Source organism: Podarcis erhardii, assembly GCF_964252035.2.
Source record: "Podarcis erhardii genome assembly, chromosome: 14".
Classification (NCBI taxonomy): domain Eukaryota; kingdom Metazoa; phylum Chordata; class Lepidosauria; order Squamata; family Lacertidae; genus Podarcis; species Podarcis erhardii.
The window spans coordinates 36,543,894-36,558,475 of NC_138503.1; the positions used below are offsets into that span (position 1 = coordinate 36,543,894).

The window sequence follows — 14,582 nt, forward strand, 5'->3', positions numbered from 1 at the left end:
TCAGGGGAGTAGTAAGTCGCAGGTTGGGGGTGCCTGGTGTTACAGAACTGGGGGGCTGGTTTGGTTTTTTTTGTTTGTTTTTTTTATAAATAATTTTTATTAAGGTTTTCCAAATTAAAACAAATTAAATCCAATTTATAAACTTTTTCCAATAACTAGGACTTCCCCTCCCCACCCCCTCATGTATTCCAAATCTTCCAAATAAACAATTAGGTTCAACAAATTCTTATCCCCAAATTGCAATCATCCTCCATTACCCAGTTTAGCGTAATTCCCATCCCCCTAAGATCGATCTATTCCCTTCCACGAGTTTCCCCCTTTCAAACATAATACAAAAAACAACAACATAGAATTAAATAATAATTTTACAACCTTTGGATTCCAACTTTCCCTCCCCTTTTTCCCTGTTACGTTCCTCCTAGCCCTCCATCTCTAATATCTTCCTGGAGTTCCCACATTGCGTTAAACCCACATCCCTCTGATTCTTTGCCAGTCTTATTAATTGCAAATGTCCAATCATTAAATTACGAATGTCCAATCCTAAAAGAAGTCTAACGAGAAGAGGGTCCATTTCTTCTATCCAGATTTTTATATCCAGGAGTAAAAACTCCAATTTTAAATCCATAAGCTTGTCAAATCTGGATATCCCAAATATCCCCTTTCCCATTTCTGTCCAGTTCTTGTTATTTCCTTGTTCTTGTCGGCCATTCTCCTCCTTTTTGTTTCTCTGTTCTCCCACAGAAATGTTCTTTCTCCAAAAGTTTCTAATATCCCTGCAGAGGCTTGTTGTTCAGGAGCAAAACATTACATCATGATCCTTTCATTTTCCAACAGATAGTTCCATTGTTTCCTATAGTGTGTAGACCTCTGTAGACAAAATAGTGTTCCATTTCTGCAGTTTCCCAGGAGATTAAAAGTTCTATTCAACTGCACATGTTTCCTGTCAAAAACACATGCAATATCCCTCAGCTCCTCTAGGTGAATTCCCGTAACAAAGTTCCCTTCCAAAGCCCATCCACCAGTCCAAATAGCTTGTTTATCCTTATTTGAACAATTTGAAACAATTTATACCCAACTTATATCAAATGTAACCGGCAAAGTCCATAACCAAGTCTCTGTTACATTCTTCCGTTTTGACAGCTCCTTGACAGCTGTCAAAACCTGTCAAAACCTCCGTTACTCTTCTCCAGGCATTTTCACGAATCGCTCCAGGGATTCCGGGGGGGTGTGTGTGTTGCTTTTTAATACAAATTCCACTTTTCTCCTCCGGCTCAATCTTATAAATTTCCCTCGCGAAGTTGCTAATTCGGTGAAATAAGGTTACTCTCGATCTTAGTTATCCATTCCTTTGTTTTGGCTCTTCTACAATTTCGGGGGGGGGGGCTGACTTCCTTTTTTCCACCTCCCCCGTTCGCTCCAAATTTTAAAAATTTGTCCCCTTTTTTTTGTCCATATTCCAATTACTCACGGGTTCTTCTTTTAGATCCAAATTTTCAATAGAAGAAGTCAGCGCTCTCCGCCGGATGGCATGCGGCTGCGCTCGGCAGGGATAGCAGAGAACTCAAGCACCACGCTTCTCCCCGGCACCCAATCCGGAGCCTTTAAAAAGGCTCCTTCACGAGTCGGGAGGGCGCTAACGGTGCCAGCCGAGTCTCCATGTCCACGGCCTCCTCTGGCCGTGGTTTTTAAGGGTCCCCGCATCGCCGGTGCGGTAGGACCCAGCCCCTGCCGAGCAGACTCCCTCCGGAGCTCGGAGGGAGTCCGCCATTCGGCGCTGGCGCCAACCCGGAAGTCAGAACTGGAGGGCTGGTTTGGATGATGTATTCAGGTCCCCTCCAAGCTTGTGTATCTGTAAGATGAGAGTCCCTAGTATAAGGAACTGCTGAAGTGATCAAACTTTGTGAAATTAATGGCTCTAGCCAAGCTAGTTAAGGACCCTTTTTACATGTCTAAAGAGTTGGTCCAGTGTGCATGTGTTGCCATAGCAACAACTAGATAGTGATGCCTCTAGAAGGAAGTTGTAGGCTTCTCTTTCTCACCTCTCTGGACACCACTTTATCCTAGGGGGTGGGAGAACACTAGGTCCGGGGTAATCACATTTGGAGCTGGGAAGACACAGAGACTTGACTAACTCTGTGTGCTGAAGCCAAAATGATGATTTGGGGGTAGGAGGGTGCTGCTTCCTGGAAACCTAACAGGGCAGCAAGAACCTGTTGTGTGTGGGGTGTGTGTGTGTGTAACACAGTGAGCTCTTCCCTCTTACACTCAGCTTGTATATCTATGTAAATAAAGCCATGCATCTCAAAGACACCGTGGTCTCCAGTGACCTCCATTCTAAGGAAACTAGACGTGGCATAAGCACTGGCATCCCTGAAGCCTCTCACTGCTTGGAAAGTGGGGCACACACACCAATATAAATCCCCCCCCCGAGACCTGAGACATGTGACAAAGGATATACTTTATTATTGAAACTGTGGGTGCCTTGTACTCATACTTTCTTCTCTTGGGGGTTTGACTTGCTTTGTTCCCCCAAGATTGAGCAGGATCCAAGCAGATGTCCAGGTGGCCCTTGGCTAGGGATCCTGGATTTCAATCTGGTAGCTGCTATCAGAAGTCAGAGAGTCAAAGAGGACACAGAGAAGCTCCTCAGCCTGGGAAGGAAAGCAAATAGTCATTAGACTGTTGGACTCTGACTATGATACAGCCAAGGTTTGAAACCAACACTCAGCCATGAAGTCACCATACATGCATGTCTGCGGTTCGGAAATGGCAGCCCAAGATGCAATGCTCACTTACTGACTCCCCATTTGACTCCCCATTTGTGGAATGCTCTCCCAAAGGAAACATACCTGGCATATTTCCCTATCTCTTTTTACGTACCAGGAAAAACATTTTTATCCACCCAAACCATTGGATCTTAATTTTCTGCATATTTTGTATTGGGGTGGGGTTGAGATGCTCTTTTATGCATGTTATTGTGAGCATTAGGTTGTTTTTAACCCCTGTTTTTAATTCAATCATATAGAAAAATATTTATGTACCACTATTCATAAAATAGGGATGCGGGTGGTGCTGTGGGTTAAACCACAGAGCCTAGGACTTGCAGATCAGAAGGTCAGCGGTTCGAATCCCCGTGATGGGGTGAGCACCCGTTGCTCAGTCCCTGCTCCTGCCAAGCTAGCAGTTCAAAGCACGTCAAAGTGCAAGTAGATAAATAGGTACCACTCCAGTGGGAAGGTAAATGGCGTTTCCGTGCGCTGCTCTGGTTCACCAGAAGCAGCTTAGTCATGCTGGCCACATGACCTGGAAGCTGTACTCCGGCTTCCTCGGCCAGTAAAGCGAGATGAGCGCCCCAACCCCAGAGTCGGTCACGACTGGACCTAATGGTCAGGGGTCCCTTTACCTTTACCTATTCATAAAAAATAAATCAGAGTGGTTTACAACAGTTGAACAGATGCCTGTTTTTGTAAGTCACTCCTGAGTTCCTTCTGTTGTTGCTGGAAAAAGTGAATAATAATAATAATTCACTTTATGCGTGACACAAGCAGAAAACAGCAGCTCAAGACTGGAGCAGGTGAGTCTCTCTGCTAGATGCACACACCTTTGAAAACAAGGGTTTGCTTCTCATCAAGTGTGAAGCTGATACGTAGCCTGAACTGTCTAATAAATTGAGGGTTTAGAAAAGAAGAGATTAGCAATCAGAATATTCAGGTCTGGGTGCAATTGTGAGTTAGGCAGCTGCCCAACCCCCAAAATAAAAATTAAAAAACCTGTTCTGAGATTCTAGAAAATGCTTCATGTTGATTGGCCAGCCGAGGCTGCATATAAAGATGCACATGTACAGTTACCAAGAAACTGCATGGGCTGGATATCCAGAATTGATGGGGACAGCGTGAGATTGTATCTGTATCCAAGGGGAAGCTTATGTAAGTGTGGGGGTCACTGCAGGACTTCTAACTGGCTGGGATCCTTCCAGGTGGAACCATCAACCTGCTGTTCTGAACAAGGGAGCCAAATGCTATGCACTCTTCCTGGCCTCCTGTCACATTTCTGGTTATTTTCTTTTTTTAGAACAATCCTGCTATGGTGAGGGCTGCCCTCATCTGTTTCTTTGTTCCTCTCAGAGTATTGGAGCAGCTTAACGACATAATGGCTCCCTTTCCAGGGCGTACATTTGAATCAGCCCTCCCAAAGAACCTGGGAACTGCAATTTGTTATGGGAATAGGACTTTTGGTGAGGGGTAAACTGCAATTCCCAGGGGGAAATCCTGCGCTTTAGATACACGGTGTATATGCAGCCCGAAGCTGCCTCTTGGCTGGGAGGTGCAAACTGATTTACAACTAGCTGACCAGTGGAAGCAACCGGCAAGTCAGGCTGTGGTCCACTGAAAGCAAAATGTGCAGCGCTCTTAAAAAATATGAAAAGCTTCCTGGGATTGATCTCTGCAGAGCACTGCAGCTGTGCCCCCAGGAGCCATTTCCATCTACAAGGATTTAAGATCTCAAATCCTGCTATTTAACCCTGTTGATATGCCTAATATATTGCACTAAGCTCCGACTCAAGGGTCTTGGCTGGCATTTCACAAATTCATTCTGATGCAGCCAGAAGATGATCCAGTGGGCTTTCTTTCTAGGGGCAATATTTGGAGGCAGGTTCTTCTGCCAGTTTGTTCCCAGGGAAAGTGTGCTGTGATTTAAGGAGATGCAGCAATCCACACGGGGAAGCAGGTAGGATGGAAAGAGGGACAGACTTTGGTCCTTTTAATGGCCAAACAATGTGTATGTACGAGTTCCTACGTATATAGATATAATGGGGGAGTGAGGGGGGACGCTAAAGGACACGGCTGGAGCCATCCTCACATTATCCTCTGCTAATATCCTCTGCTAATATCTGCTTTGGCAGAGTACACCCAAGCACTGAGCATAGGAGCACTTTAGGCTGTGCATTGTGCGTGGTCACAGCTACACCATATACGTATTTAAAGCACACTGATTCCCCCAAATGGCAGCTCGGAACTGTAGCTCATCCCCATCAGAGCTACAATTCTCAGCACCCTTAGCAAACCATTGTTCCCAAGATTCTTTGGAGGAAGCTATCTGCTTTAAATATGTAATGTGGGTGTGGCTTCAGGGACTATCTGAGCAGTTCTATGTTTAAGCCTTCTCAGAATCCTGGTATGGGGTAAATATCTAGTAGCAATTCTAACAATGGTAGTGATTGTAGGGTTGCCAACCTTTTTCTTTGTCTTAAAAAAAACAACCCTACTCCTCTGCCCTTAAAAGCAGCCTGGTACATGGAGATTTAGTAAGTGAGGCTTTCCTTTGCAGGGAGATGAGCAAAGGGAAAAGCCTCAGAGTGCATAATTTCTGTGTGCTAAGCTGCAGTCCAAAACACAGGAGCCAGAAAAGTAAAAAGAAGTTGGCAACCCCATTCAAAGTAGTAGTAGTATTAGCAGCAGTAGCTGTTATGGAACCAGGGTATGTGTCCGTCTGTCTGGATGATACCTATGAGTCCCTTCCAAACCTATCTGCTGAACCAGTCAGGCCAGTTTCTTTGTAAGATAACGGCCTGAGCTGGCCAGTTAAGTACAGTGATACCTCGGGTTAAGAACTTAATTTGTTCTGGAGGTCTGTTCTTAACCTGACACTGTTCTTAACCTGAAGCACCACTTCAGCTAATGGGGCCTCCCACTGCCACTGCACAATTTCTGTTCTCATCCTGAAGCAAAGTTCTTAACCCGAGGTACTATTTCTAAGTTAGCGGACTCTGTAACCTGAAGCGTCTGTAACCCGAGGTACCACTGTACTTCCATTTACATATCCAAAGAGGTTTCCCTGTTACCGTAGAGACAAAAGGGTAGTCCTTTCTCCACCTCGTCTGGCTGGATGCCACATCAACCTAGAAGGGAGAACTAGAAGCTAAGGCGGGCTCTCTCTCTCTGTGTGTGTGTGTGTGTGTGTGTGTGTGTGTGTGTGAGAGAGAGAGAGAGAGAGAGAGAGTGTGTGTGTGTGTGTGTGTTTTGGCTGACGTTGGAGGTTGCAGACACAGAGGCTTGTTTTGCTCTGCACTGGACTCAAAACTGCAGCTACAGGATCTCCCTGGGAATCTCTTGGCGAGGCAAGATCCCCACCCCTATCTTATGCACATGTTGTCTAAATAAAACCCTATATCCTAGGGACACCACAGTCTCCATTGACCTTCATTCCAAGGAAACTGAGCCCTGGGTAGGCACAGGCATCGCTGGAGTCTCTTGCTGCTCGGAGATGGGGTGCACGTAATGGTAACAGGAAGAGGAGAAAAAGTAGTGGGGTGTCAAATCAGGGGCATAGATAAGCAAGAGGAGAGTTGCACTTGCCTGTTTTTCAGTCTTTGGATACAGAAGTTGTTTCATGCACTCTGACACAGCTTGTTCCTGACAGTGATCACTGGGAGGCAGGGGGAGGGGGCATTGAGGAGAGAAAAAAGACCAAGGGCGGGGGGAAAGCAACTGTTAACACATTGCAGCAGAATCTGTCAACGCCTAGAAACTGCCTAGTTCTGGGGAGGGGGCTTTATGGGTCGGCCTGCCTGTGTCTGCTGCTGAACCGCATAAGCCTTTTAAATCCAGGGTTCAACAAAGCTTTGCCTAAATGGATTTGAGAATTTAAAAATATAATCCTTCAATATACACAGTAATGACCTGTTATGTAAGACACTCTCTAGAAATGTAGGAGAGGAGGGGGGCGGGGAGGGGAAGAGGTGCTTATGGGCATTTAATAGCTCTGGAAACCCCAGCCGGGAAGCAGAGGTTGCAGCCACCAGGATGAAGCTAAGCAGGTCTGAGCCTGGTCATCGTCTGGATGGGAGACCCTTTGCGTATCCCATTTATGGCAGCTGAAACTCGATGGGGTAAAAGGCAAAGCAGGTGTAGCCACTGCTAGTCCTACTCAGAGTAGACCCATTGAAATTGATGGACGTGGCTAACTTAGGTTCATTCATTTGAGTGGATCAACTCTGAGTAAAACTTAATTTAATAAAACCCACAGGCAGGATAGAAGTGAAATAATAACTGAATCGCAGCCATTTTAAGCATCATAGATTTTAATTTCTTTGGACCAGCAGACTTCCAAAGACCCTCGCAGCTGAGAGACACCTCTGGTTTTCAGTTTCCATCTCCTCACCATAATCTGAATGATGCTTATAGGTAGGGAAGCAATTGTTCTAGCCTATGCAGCATTTCTGTTATTTAAGATTGATTTGCCCATTAGCCCCTAATCCCAAAGAAAATACACCTTTTAAGAGTTAATCTATGCAACCTGCAAAGGGTGGGAGACAGACTGCTGTTAAGGAGCAAACCAACACCCTGATGACAGTGTATAGCTGTTGAACTACAACTCCCAGCATGCCTGATGCCATGCATCCCATGGCTGATGGGATCTGGAGTTCAGCAACTTCTGAGAGACAGTGTGGTGGAGAGGTTAGAGTCTTGGACTAGGGCCTGGGAGGGTTCAAATCCCCACTCAGCCATGAAGCTCACTAGGCTTGGACCAGTCACTGGCTTTCAAATGAACCAACCTCACAAGGTTGTTGTGAAGAAATAATGGGGGGAAGAAGAACTACATTCAGCACTTTGAGCTCATTGGATGGGATATAAATGTACTGTAAAAAAATCCCCACAGATTGCATTCCCCAGGTGTGTCTAGGGATATTTGAGGAATTAGATTCCTGTGAATTCCAATGGGAACCAACCTGATTTGCACCTCCTGGGCTAATGTGCCAACCTGGCAGGCCATCAATGAGATCGCACCTAAGCGCCCTCTGCGACCCCGCAGAAACCGGGCTCCCTGGTTTACCGAGGAGCTCTGGAAAATGAAGCGGGACCTCAGACGGCTAGAGCGAGTATGGCAGGGTGCCCGTGACGGAGCTTCAAGAACATCTTATAGGGTTTTTATGAAAACCTACGAGATGGCAGTGAAGGCTGCTAAGAAGTCCTACTTCTCAGCCTCCATTGCATCTGCTAGCTCTCGCCTGGCGCAATTATTTAGTATAATTCGGTCTTTAACGTCCCTTGAAGGACAGCCAAATTTAAATAATAATTTGACACACAGCTGTGAGGCATTTGCGAGCTTTTTTGCGGAGAAGGTCCTGTTGCTCCGCCATGACCTCCCTGCCAATTTGGATACAATAAAGGAACTGGAGGCCCCTCGACTGTCCTCGGGTTCAGTATTGGACCACTTTGACTGGATATCCCCAGCCGATGTGGACAGACTCCTCCGAGCTGGAAAGCCCACCACTTGTCCTCTCGACCCGTGCCCGTCCTGGCTGATTAGAGCGTGTCCAGACGAGGTGCGGGCCCCCCTGGGGGATATAATCAATCTGTCCCTTGGCACCGGGACATTCCCAGGGGAACTGAAGGAGGCAGTGGTGCGCCCGCTTTTAAAGAAAACATCATTAGATCCCTTAGATCTATCCAATTACCGCCCGGTTTCGAATCTTTCATTCCTGGGTAAGGTGATTGAGAGAGCGGTTGCTGAACAGCTTGGTAGGTTTCTGGATGAAACATCGGCTCTGGATCCATTCCAGTCCGGCTTCCGCGCTGGTCATGGGACCGAGACGGCTCTGGCCGCCCTAACAGATGATCTCCGCAGGCAGCTGGATCGAGGCGGGTCGGGGCTGCTGATTCTTCTAGACCTGTCAGCAGCCTTCAACATGGTCGATCACGAACTCCTGGACCACCGCCTTGCCGACGTGGGGATCCAGGGCACAGTCCTTCAATGGCTGCGCTCGTTTCTCTCTGGTCGGGGACAGAGGGTGGCGCTTGGGGGGGAATTGTCATCCCGCCACTCCTTGGTGTGTGGAGTGCCCCAGGGTGCAGTACTCTCCCCGATGCTTTTTAACATCTTTATGCGCCCCCTCGCCCAGCTTGTCCGGAGTTTTGGGCTGGGCTGCCATCAGTATGCCGATGACACCCAACTCTATCTGTTGATGGACGGCCACCCTGACTCGGCCCCAGACACACTGATCAGATGCTTGGAGGCTGTGGCTGGATGGTTACGTGGGAGCCGGTTGAAGTTAAATCCTTCGAAGACAGAGGTCCTCTGGCTGGGACGGGACGACATGGGACTGAGGGGGCAACTCCCATCTCTTGCGGGGGTGCCATTAGTGCCAGCACCGTCCGTTAAGAGTTTGGGTGTAATCCTCGATACCTCCCTCTCCATGGAGGCGCAGATTGCAGCTATAACAAAGGTGGCATTTTTTCATCTCCGCCAAGCTAAGCAGTTGGCTCCTTACCTCTCTCGCCCTGACCTAGCCACTGTGATCCACGCGACGGTCACCTCCAGACTGGATTATTGTAACTCGCTCTACGTGGGGCTGCCCTTGAGACTGACCCAGAAACTCCAGCGGGTGCAGAATGCCGCAGCGAGACTCCTTACGGGGTCTTCGCTTAGAGATCACATTCATCCGGTGCTATACCAGCTGCACTGGCTCCCGGTGGAGTACAGGATCAGGTTTAAGGTGCTGGTTTTAACCTTCAAAGCCCTATACGGCCTAGGACCCTCGTACCTACGGGACCGCCTCTCCTGGTATGCCCCACAGAGGAACTTACGGTCTTCAAATAAAAACACCTTGAAGGTCCCAGGCCACAGAAAGGTTAGGCTGGCCTCAACTAGAGCCAGGGCTTTTTCGGCTGCGGCTCCAACCTGGTGGAACGCTCTGTCACAGGAGACTAGGGCCCTGCAGGACTTGACATCTTTCCGCAGGGCCTGCAAGACAGAGCTGTTCCACCTGGCCTTTGGTCAGGGCGCAGCCTGACTCCCTCCTTTGGCAATCTTTACAAAACTTTAGTTTATGGTTGCCATCAATTTTGATTTTAATTAATTTTTATAATGTTTTTATAATGTTGTACTGTTTTAGTGTTGTTAGCCGCCCTGAGCCCGGCTTCGGCTGGGGAGGGCGGGATATAAATAAAATTTATTATTATTATTATTATTATTATTAATCCACCCGATACCACACTTCTTCGAATTCTGTGATACAGTTCTCTGCTCAACAGATGTACCAATATATGCTTAAAAATGAGTATTTTAGGGAAACTGATATTTAGAAATATCTATATTGAACAATGTGGATTTAAATTTTTTAAATTGTGTGAATTTAGGGCTTCAGCCAACGTTAATCCTATATAGAGTAGATCCATTGAAATTAAGGGACATGGCTCTCTTAGGGTCAACAATTTCAATGGGTCTACTCTGAGTAAAACTCAGTTGGCTACAGCATAATCGTTGGTTTACAGGTTAATACAGGCTAGAAATAGGCTTATGGATGAGCATTTACAAACGGATGTGGCTTGTCCAGTCTGCATCATGTTCCATGGTCTGCACTGTGTATCATTCCATGTAACTTAAGTTGGGACAAATGGCCTCCACTGTCCCTCCCCCCAGTGATGGTCCTACTATTCTCTCCCCCTCACACACCCTTACCAGAGCCTTTTAAAATAAATATCAAAAGGCCAATACTGCACCATACCCACTGATGAACACCCACACACAGTTACCAACATGTAGGAGCACATAGCAGTTTGTATGCGCATTAAATGCACACTTTACCCAGGCAATGCATTTTTGTACACAGTGCTTGCCTAGAGTACTGCCTTGCAAATGATTCAAAAGATTTATATGCAGCTTGATTGTAATGGAACCTCAAGGCTGTTTACAAAAAGAACAAAACAATAAAATTAATAAAAACCAGTTGAAAGGAACTACTGTATTTTTCCATGTATAAGATGCCCCCATGGATAAGACGCCCCCTATTTTTGGGGACCCCAAATTAAGAAAACACACGCGGGTGGCGCTGTGGGTTAAATCACAGAGCCTAGGACTTGCCGATCAGAAGGGTGGCGGTTCGAATCCCTGCAACGGGGTGAGCTCCCGTTGCCCGGTCCCTGCTCCTGCCAACCTAGCAGTTCGAAAGCACGTCAAAGTGCAATTAGATAAATAGGTATCGCTCTGGCGGGAAGGTAAACAGCGTTTCCATGCGCTGCTCTGGTTACCAGAAGCGGCTTAGTCATGCTGGCCACATGACCCGGAAGCTGTATGCTGGCTTCCTTGGCCAATAAAGCGAGATGAGCGCCGCAACCCCAGAGTCGGTCATGACTGGACCTAATGGCCAGGGGTCCCTTTACCTTTACCACCTCAGCACTACCCATGTATATGACGAGCCCCGATTTTAAACCTTTTTTTTTTTTGTTTGTTAAAAAACCTAGTCTTATACACGGAAAAATATGTTATTTAAAAACATTTTTAAAAATTTAAATCAGCAATAAGCTGAAAACTAGATTAAAACACACATCCACGTTCTACCTGCCTGCATAGGCTTGCCTAAAGAAAAATGTTTTCAGCTGGTGCCAAAAAGAATACAGTGAAGGTACCTGCCTGATGTCAAGAGACAGGGAGTTCCAAAGTGCAGGTGCTGCCATGCTAAAATATCAATTCCTTACAAATGCGCCTGTAGCAATGCCAGTTCTGCAGACTGGAGTGGTTGAGTGGGCATATGGGGGAACTGGACAAGTTTGCCTTTAAATGTGAACTGAGTCACATCCTCATGGATGTCTCTGTGTGTCTGCTGCGAAGAGACAAAGGTGCATTCAACTGTTTTTGCTCGTCAATGTCTCCTCATCAAACCATAAGTTAAGGGGGTGTCAGAGGCCTTTGTCCTGGGCCCAGTACTCTTTGCCATCAGTGACTTAGATCAGCCAACCTTGTGAACTCTTCCCATCAACCCCAGCCAAAACTGCCAATGATCACAGATGCTGGAGTCCCAAAACTCTGAATAAGCACTCACATAGGCTCTTCCTGAGTTGGGTGATGGGGATTTGCAGATGACAACACACACACACACACACACACACACACACACGAAGAGGGATGAGTGTTTGGAGAGGTCTTTTATTGCTTTTGTAAGCTCTCCAGAGATCTTTGCTGTTGGGCAGCATGTAAATATTGTTAATGAATACATAAACAACCACAACATGAAAAGCAGAGTCAATTTGCAAATTAATTATAAACAGTGTGCGTTTGTGTCCACAAGCAGCGCTTGAGGAAGGATCCTGGTTCCTGTCAAAAGTCTGCATGTGTTAAATGACTCTGACTGGTCCAGGACAAAAAGGTGTCTATCTGCACATCCCTGCCAAACCAATCTCACAAATAAAGTCCAGAAAAGTTTATTAGCCCCACGGGGTTGGAGGGACAATAACCAAGTAACCTGCCTGTCTCCCCATACACTGTTGTATTAGTGAATATTAGCCTGTTCCAGAGAGTTAGCTATATTTATTCTCTCTCTCTTCCTTTTTAGCAAAAGCAACAGAGTCTCTTATAACATGCTATATCCTGGCAGGATAGAATGACTAACTGCCCCAATAGCATCGTGAGCACAAATCAACATGAATGCACAACAAAAAAGAACTTGTAGAGAGACTCTAAATTTCTGTGGATCAGCAGGAAGGGGCCCAACTCTCTTTCATAACATAGCTAGACTTTAGACTAAGGCAAGGGAGACCCAGGTTCAAATCTCTGGACCACAGAGCTCCTTGGGTTAGTCACTGTCTATCAGCCAGTATCACCTCACAGGGGATAAAATGGAGGGGAGAGGGAGAGTCTTGAGCTCCTTTGGAGAAAGACAGGATATAAATGAAGTTAATGCAGATCTCTAATATTGTGAGTATATTTGTTCCTAATGGGGAGAATGCCAGCTTCAGGGTGGGGGGATGTAGGTCAGGAAAAATGTACGTGAGAGAACTGAACACCCTCTCTCCTGCTGTCAGTACCTTTGCTTTGATCAAATTCACACACACACGATTTGATTTTGAGTAGACAAAAAGAAATCCAGCAGATCTGATCGATCACAGATCTCCTGCAGCACATCTCTTCCTGCACACTGCAGTCTGCCTTTTGATGTAGACTTGGGTTGTTCTCTCCTCCCCCCCCCCCCAAGCAAACGCTGAATGTGGTGATTTTCTCCAGGGAAGCTTATTGATTCAGCCGGCTGATTCTCAAAGAGAGACTTCCCTTTCGCTGAGCTCCCTGTAGCTATGCGACCAGCGCGGGAAGCCTCCTATTGCGCTTCTTTCTCTATCTCTCTTGCTCTGACCTTGAGAAGAGCTTTCCCTTAGCCACTGGGCTCCGCCTCCTCTCTCAATGCACAGCCTCCAAAACCAAGAGCCTTTTGATAGCATGGACACACCAAGTGGCCCAATAAATAATGGGGTGGGTGCCTTCCTTGGCATTGCAGTTGAAAAGATGGGGGGGAGGGAGAGGGAGGGAAGGGGAGGAGAGGAGAGAACAGCTTAAGATAAATCTGCATAGTCCTGCATTGCAGGGGGTTGGACTAGGTGATCCTCAGGGTCCCTTCCAACTCTGCAATTCTACGATTCTATGAATAAGAGAAGTGGCATGGAAAGGGCAACTCATGCTCTCTGTGCTTAGGGAGGACTGGCTTAGGGAGGACTGTGTCAAAGGTGGTGGTGGGGTGGACCCTCCAAGTTCCCATGTTGAGGTTGCCTGTGCTTCACCTGAGTGTCTGTTAGGCCAGGAGTGGTGGGTGGAGGATGTTTTTCAGCTTGGGGACCACATTCCCATCTGGTCCACTGAAATATACTCAGAGTCGAGGGTGGATTTCATGCTCTTTATTCAGCTCATAGTGGCGAGGAGGAATGGCAGTTCCCCCAGAATGTCTGCTTTATATACATTATTACACAATGGACCCCACGTGATTGGCTAATTCTGGGATTCACCTGTAGGCCAATCAGGTTGCAGATTCACTTCTACCTGGAGCTGGATTGGGTGGCTCCTGTGGACCAATCAGACTGCTGCATTCTGGACCCTATTGTTCTAGGACCAATCAGACTGCTGCATTCTGAATCCTATTGTTCTAGGACCAATCAGACTGCTGCCTTTTGGATCCTATTCAACTCAGTACATAACACCAACCTTCTGGGGACCACATGCGAAGAGGATGCAAAGAAGGACTGGGGAGGAGCATCACAGCCCCTCTCTGCAGCCCACCCCTTCTTCCCAGGCTTCTCCCCTCAACAGCCCTGCTCCACACCCTCCCTGAGTGACTGGAATGAGCCCTTGAATTGTGATCATGCTGCTCGCTTGCCTGGATGGCAAGTGGTGTGTGCAGAAACCTCTGGGTTTTGCATGGCTGGGATGCAACCAGTTGTTCTAGGTTTGGGGTACCAGAATTTGTGCTGTGGGTGCGAGGCACCTGTACTTCCTAGATTTAGTAATTGTTAGGATTTAGCCAATACTTAGAGTATTAAGAGAATGTGCCAGACACTGAATTTAGCAGTGTAAAAATACAGGCTAAATTTGGTGTGTGTGCCCGCCCCCCTCCCAGAGAATCGCCTGGAGATAAGCCATTAAGAATTGAAGACAGAGTCATGACCCATCAAGAATGGCCACCAGCAAAGCAAAGGCTGTGCCAGCCGCAAATGGGGGACAGTTAGTAAGGCGAACGACCAGTCGTTTCAGTTTAGGACTGCAGTAAGCGAACAAGGGGAAAGTGTCAGTTTTGCAAGCTTGAGATGGGGTGGGCGCAGAGC

At 47.0% G+C, this 14,582-nt stretch overlaps 1 protein-coding gene across 4 annotated transcripts in view; it reads right to left on the reverse strand.

Moving 5' to 3' along the window:
- Positions 1 to 2,439: 2,439 nt before the first annotated feature.
- The window catches only part of DNAAF8 (dynein axonemal assembly factor 8), a 92,065-nt gene continuing 79,922 nt past the window's right edge, over positions 2,440 to 14,582 (reverse strand). For all 4 annotated transcript variants that reach the window (XM_081839508.1, XM_081839507.1, XM_081839506.1 and 1 more), the window contains 2 exons: positions 6,357 to 6,426; positions 2,440 to 2,651 (listed from right to left, as the gene is read on the reverse strand). In XM_081839508.1, coding sequence (XP_081695634.1) covers positions 2,574 to 2,651; positions 6,357 to 6,426 — 148 coding nt within the window. In that variant the 3' untranslated portion in view covers positions 2,440 to 2,573. The remainder of the gene's footprint in view (positions 2,652 to 6,356; positions 6,427 to 14,582) is intronic.